Below are 12,427 nucleotides of genomic sequence, written 5' to 3' on the forward strand. Positions count from 1 at the left end.
ATGCAGATTAACTAACCAATCGAGGCAGCGGTAGACCAGCAACTCCCGTGATCTGCCAGGGGAAAGTTACTGATTTTTTTCCGGTGGAGTTTGGTTGAATTAGAGGAAGTGATATATGACTTATGTAACAGCAGTTTCTCATTGGGAGAGGCTGTCTGATGGCATAATAAAGTGGTGAAAATATTCTTAATGTAGCGTACACTTAAACAAATATTATATAAATATATATTAAATCTGTTTTTTTCCCTTTATATATGGTCATTTTTTAAGTGTCTAAAATACATTTTGCTCCTAACCCTGTCTACAGCAGTTCATTGCTTAGTTTCCTACAGTGGTGCTCCTGCCCTTCGCTAAACAGTTTACTGTAAGTAATACACTGCCTGTTGGTAAGTACCTCCTACAACCTCACTTCAAATAATCCAAACTATCCCTTTAAGACAAACAATCACCCAAAGTAACTGGATTTATTATATTCTTAAGAATCAGCTAATTCAAAATTATCCAATTACAATTTAAAAGCCGTTTCTGGTGTTGTTGGTACTTAGACAGGCTTCTTTTCATGATCCCACTAAAACAAAGCTTGTTACATTGACTGCAGTACAAAGAAACTGCTTTTCTTGTGATCACAAAATAATTTAATCTTCTCAAAACACAAAGTATCCGTCAGATGTTCCTGATGATCACAAGGAAACAAAACGTAGGAAAAGATGTGTACCAAAGTCTGCGATGACCTGTTAGTTTGGCACTCCTGTATCAAATGGTTTAAATCCCTCCAGTCAGTTGTAGTTTTCTGGTTTTTAACAGACACCTGCCTTTTCAACTGTATTTTTGCATCTGCAGGGTTATGGTATGTGTGTGTTGGGCTCGGGGTGGGATGGGGGGGGGTTTAATGCTCAGTTTCTTGTGTGAGAGTTTGCTCTAAGGGTTATTTTTTTGAAGAAATTCTATCAATGGAGCTATATTTATTTAAAACATTTGATTGTGAAACATGTTTTTGTCCTGGTGATATTTGAAGGCAAACGTTATTAAAAAGTGGGACCTTTTATGTCACATCTATTTGGGCAGGGAGGGGGACTGAACATTTCAACCCCATTTCTTGATATATATATATATATATATTTTTTTTTTTTCCTTTTTTCCTGATCCTGAATGAATGAGTGAGTTCTCCTCTGTGTTGCCCTTCCAGATTTTCCATGAAAACACTGCACACCATCATTGTCATTAAAATCTTCCATGTGAGAGACGTCTGGGAGTGTAAAACTTGAATCCCCCCCCCCCTCCGCCCTTTACACACCTTTGGTAAATTTTATTACGGAGAGTGGTTTCATGAACTGAGCCATTTCCTCCCTTTTTTTTGTTTTCTAAGACACGACAGTCCAAGTGAAATTGTTCTGTGTCAACTTAACCTTCAATCGCCTGCCTTCCTTGTATTACCTACAATGCACACCTGCTTATTGTGTCCTCTTGTGTCTTAGGTGAGGAGTCCAGACACTTAGTAAGCATGTAATTCACAGACATACATGCGACTCGTTGATTGTTTATTTTGTATGTGTGTGAACAGGTTTTCAACACTGCACTAAAAATTTGGCTCCCATGATGTTAGCGTATTTGTCATAGCTGGGTTGAAGGGAGGGGGTGTGATTTGGATTTGGAGTGTACAGATTGTGTCTGAAATCTTTTTTTGTTTTGTAAGAATATAAACATTAATCACCTAGAAATAAAGAGCTACAATATGTGAATGGAAGTACAGTTGGGGATAACTGACAGTTGCTTTTCCAATGTAAAATGATAATAAATAAAATGAACCTCATTTGTTGGAGTCGTCTCATGCAGTCATTGAAGTGCGAATAATAGTGATGAATGTGTGAGTGGAGTTTTATAAGAAAAAAACTTTTTTAAATTCTAGGATGCTTTTGAGCGTGAATAGATTAATTAAGGCCGTTGTGGTCGTGCATATGGGTTTGGTAACACTGCTTTTACATCTCTGTTTAATATTGATAAGCATATAACTGGTTTCTAACACTAATGATATTTTAAGCAACTATAAGGTACGGAAGGCAAGAATGGCCATACTTAGAATTTTTTTTATGCCGTTCACTTAAGATCACAAAGCTCATTTTCTCATAACAGGTTAATTATTTTGTTGTCTCAAGACAAGAGCTTGTATTCTCATGATAAAAGGTTCATTATGTTATTATCTTGAGATAACAAAGCTTGTTTCTTGTGATAACAGATTAATTTATTTTGGTTGTTTTGAGATACCAGCTAGATTTCATTATCTCTCTCTCTCTCTCTATATATATATATATATATATATATATTTTTTTTTTTTTTTTTTTTTGATAAATTAACCTGTTATCATGAGAAAACTAGCTTTCTTGTCTTGATATAACAAGATAATTAACTGATGATATCAAGATAACAGCATTTGAAAAAACATTTGCAAGTTTATGGCTTTTTTTTTTTATTTTACTGTATTTCCGTTGCCCCCTGGATTTTTCACATGCATAAAAGGTTTGTCCAAGGAGTTAGAAAATTACCCTAAATTTCATGTGTGTCGCTGTAAAGATGAGTTTCAGCTGTAAAGTGAGTCAATAGAGAATCACTAGAGAATAGAATTAAATCAATTGAGAGTTAGTCAACATTTCAAAATGATAGATTATTCGTTTATCAGGTTAACATTTGCTGGTTCAAGCTTCTCGTATTTTAAGATTCTCTTGTTTTAAATATCTGAATTTTGTTGGTGCATTGTTCACAATTTTCTGTCATTTCAGCATGTGAACAGTCAGTTATTCGAGCGAAAGGTTGTCTCTTTGCAATTGAGTTGTACAGCCAAAAATGATAAACATGGCTGTAACACTGTTTTCAGCAAGATCACTGACCTGGCTCTGGGTCTGATCCATAAGCTGACAAGTGTCTTGTAACAATCATGTAATATGATTGTATTTTAGCTACAGCTCTGTTCAGTGCAGCAAACTCAAGGGAATCCTTGTTTTCCACACCATAGCCATGGGCTGAGAACATTGAGTTCTCTATCTACCCACTTCTCAAACTGTCCGCTGGTGTAATGGAGCCCTTTAACTTTCATTTTCTCTGTTCTTGTACTGTCCTGAAGCACCCTGCTCTCCTGGAGGACAGAGGGGTCATCTATATGATATCTGCTGTAGGACCCTTGATATTCAATCTCCCACTTAAAGCACGTTCAACAAGCTGCTCAGCCAGATCGTTTCCTCCATCACTGCCCACCTCTGATTTGATGCTAAGTTGCATGTTGTCCTGAAAGACGTGAATGTCGATATTAATGCAGTTTAAACTAGTTTAACCTCTAATTTATGGACTAGTAGTGCTTCACTGTTCTCAGAGCTGGTGTTGACGGCCAGTTCCCCATCATTGTTCTTAGTGGAAAATCAAAGTCCAGAGGGTTAGACCTTCTTGCATGGACTCTGATTTTTGTATATCTAGTAATGTAGCTTGCATCATTTAAAAACACACTTTCTTTAACTCGGTGTGTGTTTCACTTGTACCTCTAATCTAGTCTTTCTTCTCTCTCCCGTGTAACAAGTAACAGATGTCCGTCCTTCTGCTGTAACTTAAGCCTCTGTGTTGATACTTGTGTCTCAGCGGTAGTTGGATTCTCTCCATCTGCCTTTTCTTCTACTTCTTCCAACTCATTTCCAGAGTTTCTGCAGAACCCTTCATCTCGTTGAGGTCACTGTGGTGTCAGAGTTCAACAGAGAGAGTCACAGAGGTCAGCAGGCCTGAGGTCACACATGGCACGTGACAGACACAAATACAGGTCGCTATGATGACTCTATTTAAGCTCCAACTTTCACACGAGAATCTGTTTCCTTGACTCTAGACTTAATGCTGCTGTAGGTATTTATTTGAAAGTGTAGTAACCAAAAAAAATCCTTGTTGAGTGGCCAAAGACAAGGAAGATAATAATGGAAGCACCAAAAATGACCAGTACTGACAGATAATAGGTAATTTTAGTGTAAGTTAAAAAAATTTTCATACGTTTCAGACATGTTATATTTTGTGTTGATCTGAATCTCTGTAGATTTAATGAAAACTCAAGGTTCCTGACGGATAGCAAAGCACAAAGACACATTTCTACAACACAAACTAAACTTTCAAGACTTTCTTCAGCACTTTGTGACTGTTTTTGTGAAGACTAAGCTTTTACTTAAGTAAATTTTGAATTGGATTTGTAATGCATTTCTATAACATTGTTTTCCTACAAAAGCGATGTCTACAGAAGCCAATTTTTGCCAACATGATGAAAAAAAATCAGGAAATCATTATAACGAGAAACTTTCTCAAAATAGTGATAGAATATCTTAAACTAATGACCTGGTCTTACAAAATAATAGTAGTATCTAAGTCATTATTTTGAGAAAGTTCCTAACTACTTTGAGATAGTAAGTCATTATTTTGAGATAATAAACCATGATTTTATGACACCAAGTCATTATTTTGAGATACTACATCATTATTTTAAGATACTAAGTCATTATTTTGAGAATTTATTTTCACTATAATGACACATGAGCTCTTTTTACATCACATGAAAATGTATGATGATTTATTTTGTTTTATTTTATTTTATTTTAAACTCCAGACAAAACTCTGAACTTTTCACTGTCGACCAGCTGCAGTACCACCTCCTCTCCATCAGGTGTCGCCAGTGTTTTATACAAGCAGCTGTTTCTCTCTCTTTTCAGTGTTTTTTTGTCCGCAGCACGGAAGTTTTACAACAGTAATGTTATGTATGAGATCAGTATACACTCTGAGCATGAGCTAGGGTTATTTTTCCTGTAAGACTTTAACCACAAGCTTCACAACAGCCAACGAAATGGTGAATCTCGGTCTGACTAAAGTGGACGATGCGCTGGCAGCGAAACACCCGGTGAGTTTTTGTTTCTAACTTTTCCCCTTCATCTCTGCAGTGTGTTGATCTCTGGAGGACACTGACAGTCAAATGAATTAACTGCTGCACAGGTTGAAACCTTTCTAATACACTTATAGAAATGTTTTAACAGGTGTAGTGAAAACTGTGGTGGTTTGTTTGGTCACTTTCAGGGTTTGGGGAGTTATGCTGCCTGTCAGTCTCATGCCTTCATGAAGGGAACTGGCACCTTTATACTTGGTGAGTGATGTGAAATTTCCCACACTGAAATACTACAAACTACACTGTGTCGTCATTTTTATTGTATCGTCATCGCTGAATTAGCAGATTTTAACATGGCACATTACATTGGATTGTTTTCTGTTATTGACACATAACATTTCTTTGACCAGTGTACACCACAGGAGGGAGCTATATGCAGTATGTCTTTCATTACATGGTGCACAATGAACTACAAAATGAAATACAGAAGACTTCAAGCTGAAAATGAGTTTTTTTGAAAATCAGTTCAAGTGAAAAGAGTAATGCTCTCATGTTTTGTAAAGCTGCAACAAGTAATCAATTATTAATTGACCATTTAATTAATAGCCCACTATTTTGATCATCACTTAATCATTTTGAGTTATACAAATTATCTCAAAGGGTAATATTTTAATAATTACTATAGTAAAAATATTCATCTTTACTGTCCATGAATTTTGAAATTTGTTGTCAGCTTCACAGGTTTGAAGCACATCACAGTAAATTACAATACACGCAGTATTCCAGTTGTTTCTCTGCTTTGCCAATAATTTTTCTGGCCATGTTTGTGATTCCGGATAGTCTGTTTTTTCTTAGACCCCAGGTGCTCATACCATGTTCACTTGTTAAAAAGTTTAAACACTTTCAACAAGACCACTTTTGTTTTTCTTTTTTTTCCTGCTTTCTTTACACCTTTATGACATTAAACTGAAAATCTGAAAACCAATTTCTGACAATCTGTGGAATGTGGAATTTAGACCAAGCTACTTATCGATTAATCAAGAAAATAAGTGAGAGATAAATTAATTATGAAAATAATCTTTGGTTGCAGCCCTAATGTTTTGACCCTAGTCAGATCGTCAAGGTAAAAACAACAACAACAAAAAAAAAAGATAAAGGTATGATTCGATTTGACACATCCATTTAAATAAATGTCCCCCTCTCTGATTGACATTAACTTGACCTCTGTTCGCAGCGTCCCTTTTGAAACCCCAACAGATGTTGGTCGTGGCTGCTAGATGTGCCACTGAGACGTGTCCTGTGTTGCTTTTACAGGTGCTGCAGGTTTGTTTGCCATTCAGAAGGTTCTCCAGAAGAAACTGCCCTACCCTCTCCAGTGGAACCTCCTCATCTCAGTAGGTGAGAAATTAAACACGGGGTTTAAAAAAGTAACCCCTCTCTTACTGTAGGTTTTCTAACATCGCTCCTCTCTTCTCTCTCAGTGGCGTCATCAGTTGGAAGTTATGCAGTGACTCGCTGGGAAACACAGAAATGTTCAGACCTTTGGTTGTTGCTAGAAACAGGCAAAGTTCCAGACAGATCGCCACCGCAGTGTGAGTACAGTGTGTGTCTGCACTCGACTACTAGAAATGTGGATGTTTTTATGGGTGTATAAAGCATGTGAAGAGCTTATAAAATATGATATTTTGTGATAAATTGAACTACCAAACAGTATAAACCAGCACATCTTAAATTATTAGATTATTAGTTGATTAATCGACACCTTGATTGACAGAAAATTAATTGACAACTATTTTGATACTTGTTTTAAGTCATGTTCACCTTTCATAGTTCCAGCATCACAAATTTGAGGCTTTGCTTTTTTGTTCTTTCTAAATTTTAAAAATAATTTTGAGGTTTGGACTGTTGGTTGTGCTAAACAAGTTTTGTGAAGGTGTCACTCTGGCCTCTGGGTAATTCTGATACATTTAATCGATTAATCGAGAATTTAATGAGCAGATTAATTCATAATGAAAATACACAGTCCTACACAAAACAATTAAAAGTTAGCTCCACCCCAACCAGCTACAACAGTAAAATCCTGTTTTTACATTAATGCATCAGTCATAATAATCTAATTATGTAGAGTACTTTTACTTGTAATACTTTAAGTACATTTTCCTTATTATACTTAAGATACTTTAACCAAGTAAGATTTTAAATGCAGGCCTTTTGCATGTAATGGAGTATTTTTGCAGTGTGGTATTAGTAGTTTTACTAATGTACATGTTTGAATACTTCCTCCACCATTGATGATGATACAAATGAAGACAGTTTACGGATGTTTATGCTGTATGTGTTTGTGTTTATCTTTCAGTGTCTAAGACAGAGGAACCAAAAGGACCTCAGAAGACAAAATATGGCGACGTCATGGAGTAAACATAGTTTTAAACTTGTGTATTTATTGTATATAACTACACCTTTTGTGAAAATGTACAACGGTGGAGGTATTCAGATAAGCTGAGCACTGGGTGTGAGATAGTATATGGTGTATTTAAATGCTTCCCGGTGTTTTTTCACCTTTATTTCTGCAATACCTCACAAGAATGAAGTGTCTTTTTTCAGTTTGAGAGTTTGTGGAGCTTTTGAATTTCATAACAGCCTTACTGTGCTGATAAACAGATGAGTTTCCTGAATCAGAGGTCAGGGCTTAGCTTGGGTTTTTAGGAGGAATCCGATGTTAAGCCTGTGATCCAGCATTATTATTAGGATATGTTTGTTTGTCATGCAACAAAATTAACACTGCATTGCCCAAAACCAGACACTAGTTGTCACTGTTGACCTCATGGTATGTGCAGAGCTGTATGTTATAGTCACGGGTCGCTCAACCCAACCAGTGAATGACCAGTTTTCAAACGTGATCCAAATTAGACATTGATGATTTTAATCTTGTAGGCCTGTTGGACTGCAGAGAGCTAATAATACTGTGATTGAATGATTCCTTATAAATAAATAAACATTCTCAGCTGTTTAATAAAATGTTCAGGGCAGCAGAGTAATCCACATGAAATCATTTACTGCTGCTGGTTTAAGCCACTGCGTGTTCATTCACCCGTCTTCAGTTCAGTGAGACTGTGCTGAAGCATGCCATATCTCAGGATGACTAAATATTAATCCGCTTTGGATTTATATCAATTTGGCATCAGGGCTAAAAACATTAATTCCATGAGGTTAGGTGCTAATTTATAATGACAGCATGAGCACTACGTTAGGAAGATAAAAATAAATATAGAAGTCATTGCAAATTTAGTATTTGAACCCTTTTTTTTTTTTTGTAAAGAAATTGTCTCTGGATTTAAGTAAACATAAGAACCAAGGGGAGAGAATTAGTGAGAAGTAAAAGTGACTTTAACTGTGTTTTCTAGTAGGAAATTTAAGGTCTGCCTCCACCCTGTTAATGATTTTACTGAGGAGTTTTCTTCACTGAAATGTAGTCTGACAGTATTAGATTTTAATGACACAGTAACCATCTCAGAAAATATCATGGAACATCACAGAATCTGGTATTCTGCAGTTATTATTATTATTATTAATATTAATATTATTAGTATTATTAGTAACAGTGACCCTTAAAGGATTGAAAACAGAACAGGTTCTTTTTTGCAAATGCTTGCAAACCAAATGGTGTATAACTCATTATTGTATTGAAGCAAATGTACATGATATGATAACTGTCAATCTTCATATTATAGTATATTGTTATACTGGTAGAGTACAACATGAACTGATGATACTGTGCAGCTGTCAGAGTGTATCAGGTGCCCAGCAGCTCCAACTCTAAATCATAATAAATGCAGAGCATGAGAAAGAAAAGAAATCTCAAAGAAAGTGCATTTTATTTCCTAGGGCAAAATTAAGATTATGACCACTTAAAATGGATAGAAATACAGGACTTGTCCAACAATACATTGGATAACTTCTCTGGCTACATTTGTTTTGGCTAAGCCAACATAAACACACAAAAGGAAAAAGGAAACAGTGCTATAAATAAATACAATAATTCCTTCATTTTAGGGGAATTAGCATTGTTTTAGCAATCAAATCACTCATAAGAATTAAAATATTAGGACACTGTGAAGTAGATAATTCAATCTTTATTTCAAGGTCCAGATAAAAACAAGACATAACATATAATAAATTACAAGACAAGAATATAAAAACTAGGACTATACATTTCTATATATACAATGATGGTGCCTAATAATATACTGTACATAAAATCTTAAAGGGGTTGTTGATGAGTTAGGAATGTGACTGCATCAGTAAATAACTGAAAGTAGCATTAATGTGAAAAGGTACATGTGGGATGTGGAGCAACATATGATGCCAACCAGACTTTCTTCCAGGACGTCCCTGTTTATTTCAGCAAACAATGCAATAACACATTCTGCACTTGTTACAACAGTGTGGCTTTACAGTAAAAACGTTTAGGTACTAGACTGGTCTGCCTGCAGTCCAGACCTGTCTCCCACTGAAAATGTGTGGTGCGTGTGCTCACTCACCACTTCTAAGACTGACAGATTTTTTTAAGTTAAGTCTACATGTTTTGATTTTGAGTTTATTTGACCAGAATCTATAAAGCTAGCATAGTCTTATTAGCCTAAATTCAGTCAACTTTAATTTTTAAGTTGAACCAGCAGAAAACTATCTGAAAAAATATTAAAAGTTCTTTGTGTAAGCTGTTTATGATGAACTTTTAAGTTGAGTGAGTAAATTGACATTTTCAGTGTCCTAATAACATCAAGGCTCTGTTGTTACAGAAACAGGTCCACAAAAGAAAACATTCTGTTTTTTTTAAATCACTCTCCAGTTTTTTGCATAGCTGGACTAGTTTGTACAATAAGGTGTTAATAACATGAATTCTGCACCATGCAGTGCAGGTCAGTGAAACAATAGAGTCTTTCAAGCATGCTTTAACACCTCGAGTGAATGAAGCGACCAAAGTCCAGACTTTTTCATAGATGAGGAACAAGCTAAAGAAATACCACTGAGGTTCTGAGAGCTGAAAACACAAGCGGGACAAATTTTCACAGCGTCTCTGAAAGAAAAACATCTAGATCAGTGATTCTCATAGTAAAGGCAATCTGAGTAAAGGAAGATTTTAGCTTTGGTTTAATCTGAATCCACCCCCACTCTTTGCTTCCTCTCGCTCTTGTCCTCCCACCGTAATTCAAATCTGATTTAACACCTCCAACATTTGAAGGCTTTGAATTCTCTCTATGTCTCCATCCAAAAAAAAGGGCTCCGTGAATCGAATAAGCTCTCAAATCCTTTGTCACATGCACATTGATGCCGCTGAAGGAAAAGACTCCGAGAAACAGAGAGCAAACAGGAGATAATGAGGGAAAGGGAGTGCGTGTGTAAAGTGTGTTACATGAAAGAACTGACTGGCCAGTGGAGCTGAGGATCAGTTCATGTCCAATAACTAAAACAAACAGTGGTATGAACTGGCCTTTTGGCACGCTTGGCGACCACTGGCATGGTCTGTAAAGCCTAAAGAGTGTGTGTTAGTGTGTGATTTTGTGTGGCAGTGGTGCATGTGCGTGACAACATGAAAAAAAAAAAAGAGAGCTGAGGAGAGCAGGAGCGAGCGCTCATTTGTCCGACCCTGTGAGTCAAGTTGAGCTGAGCTGCAACTGGACAGTGTGTGAGTCTCTTTTCTCCTCTTTTCTTTCACGTTCTGTCTTTCTTTGGTTATATAACAATCCAGCCTGAAATGCAAGACCACAAAAGCCCCAAAACTTAACTCAGTTTACAGCATTTTTTATCCCAACCACACAGTGGAAAAAGCAAACTAGTGTCAATCTAATTCTCCACTCTGAAACACAATTATTGGGTATTTGAACATCTGATCTATTTCTCTCTAGCCTGGAGCCGTAATCAATCCTAGCAAATTAATGTGTTAACAAGCTCAACTGGTGTGTGATCGACTGTCACATATACAGTGTTTGTTGTCAGGGGATTTTTGATTGTGTGTCCTCTCGTTAGAAAGGAAGCCCGTTTCTGTCAGTAAAGTCAAGAAAACGTCCTCATGGGAAGTCATAATGAGGAGATAAAAAGTTGTTATTACACTTTTACAGATAAAGATGCTAACCATAAAAGGTTCTTTGGCTTGGCCCCATATGAGAACCATTTCTGGTTCCTGGCAGACCTTTTTATAAACATTATACTTGGAACTCTTTCAGAGATGTCTACTTAGAACCCAATGTAAAGGCTTATACCAGAGGTTCTACAGAGAACCCTTCAATGGTGTAATGGTTTCACTCAGAACCCTCTCTGGGATTTCTATCCAGAACCTTTCCACCATCTAAGGGTGCTAACAAGAACCCACCCAGGTGGTTCTACCAAGAACCTTTTTATATTCCAAGGGTTTTATCTTGAACACACTCAGGGGTTCAAGAACCTTTTTAAATTCAAACGGTTTTGTGTAGAACCCAGCCAGGTGGTTCTATCAAGAACCTTTTTCTATTCCAAGGGATTTCTCTAGAACACACACAGGGGGTTCGAACGCAAAGCTTTTTATACTCCAAGGGTCTGATCACCACGGGGTTCTACTGAGAGAAGGGTTCTTATTTTTCTGCTCTTAGTCTTCCAAAAGATCCTTGACAAACCCTTTCTTCAAAACAGGTTAGAAGCAAATGGTTTTGGGTAGAACCTCAGTCCATCAGGTTCTGTATTGAAGTGTACGAGATCAAAAGCTCAAATTATGACATAAAAAGTCATAATGGTATAATTATGGTATGAGCATAGTACATATGACTTTTTATCTCATAATTTTGATTTTTTAATTTCATAAATTTACATTTTTTATGCCATAATTTTGACCTTTGTCTCATAATTTTGACATTTAATGGTTATAACTTTTTATTACATAATTTCAGCTTTTTAACTCATTATTATGACTTACCATGGGGATATGTTTTTCTTTTAATGTTGGAAACAGCCTTCTAAAGAAGAATAATACATAATGGGGAAAATATGTGAGTCAATATCTGGTCTGACTGGAAAAATAACTGCACGCATCAGGTTGTCAGTAAATTACAGGGAGTCCTTTGTGACAGGGTGACAGTATCTTCAACATTAATCTTAAGTTTTTGTAGAGCGGGATGAGAGTTCATGTCTGGGCAGGTCAGAGATAAACATGGGTCTGTCTGTGCAGGGACTGAGAGTTTCTCTCTGACTCATCGCTGAAAACAGAGAAACAGAAGAAGAAGTGTCCCTGAAGTGCCATAAACAGTTGACTCTGTGAAAGTTGGATTCAGGTTGTGTGCAGGGATGTGGCTTTCCAGCCTGACTGAGAGAAAACCTTGATATACATCATATTATGTAATATCAAAGTTCATGCATGATGAAACGGTCTTTCGAGGGAGGAAGAAAAACATGTAACAAATGAAATCAAATCTAAACCAAATTCAAAAAATGAATAATTTCATGCTGTAATTTTATTAATCAGTATAAAATCAAGTAACTAGGATTATTTTCAATTGTAGTAAAAGA

At 36.4% G+C, this 12,427-nt stretch overlaps 1 protein-coding gene across 1 annotated transcript; it reads left to right on the forward strand.

Moving 5' to 3' along the window:
• The first annotated feature begins 4,744 nt into the window (after positions 1–4,744).
• Positions 4,745–7,929, forward strand: tmem141 (transmembrane protein 141). The gene is made up of 5 exons (XM_084745954.1): positions 4,745–4,909; positions 5,083–5,149; positions 6,206–6,289; positions 6,373–6,483; positions 7,248–7,929. Exons 1-5 carry the CDS (start codon positions 4,856–4,858, stop codon positions 7,307–7,309), a joined length of 378 nt encoding a protein of 125 aa, XP_084602080.1. The 5' UTR covers positions 4,745–4,855; the 3' UTR covers positions 7,310–7,929.
• The last annotated feature ends 4,498 nt before the right edge of the window (positions 7,930–12,427 follow it).

Source organism: Lutjanus erythropterus, chromosome 20 (assembly GCF_056507025.1).
Source record: "Lutjanus erythropterus isolate fLutEry1 chromosome 20, fLutEry1.hap2, whole genome shotgun sequence".
Lineage (NCBI taxonomy): Eukaryota > Metazoa > Chordata > Actinopteri > Lutjaniformes > Lutjanidae > Lutjanus > Lutjanus erythropterus.

Bases quoted from the DNA above. Each gene is read 5' to 3' on its own strand.
- tmem141 (XM_084745954.1), top strand. From the start codon at position 4,856: ATGGTGAATCTCGGTCTGACTAAAGTGGACGATGCGCTGGCAGCGAAA. The intron at 5,150-6,205 runs GTGAGTGATGTG...TTGCTTTTACAG, and splicing joins AACTGGCACCTTTATACTTG to GTGCTGCAGGTTTGTTTGCC. The intron at 6,290-6,372 runs GTGAGAAATTAA...CTTCTCTCTCAG, and splicing joins GAACCTCCTCATCTCAGTAG to TGGCGTCATCAGTTGGAAGT.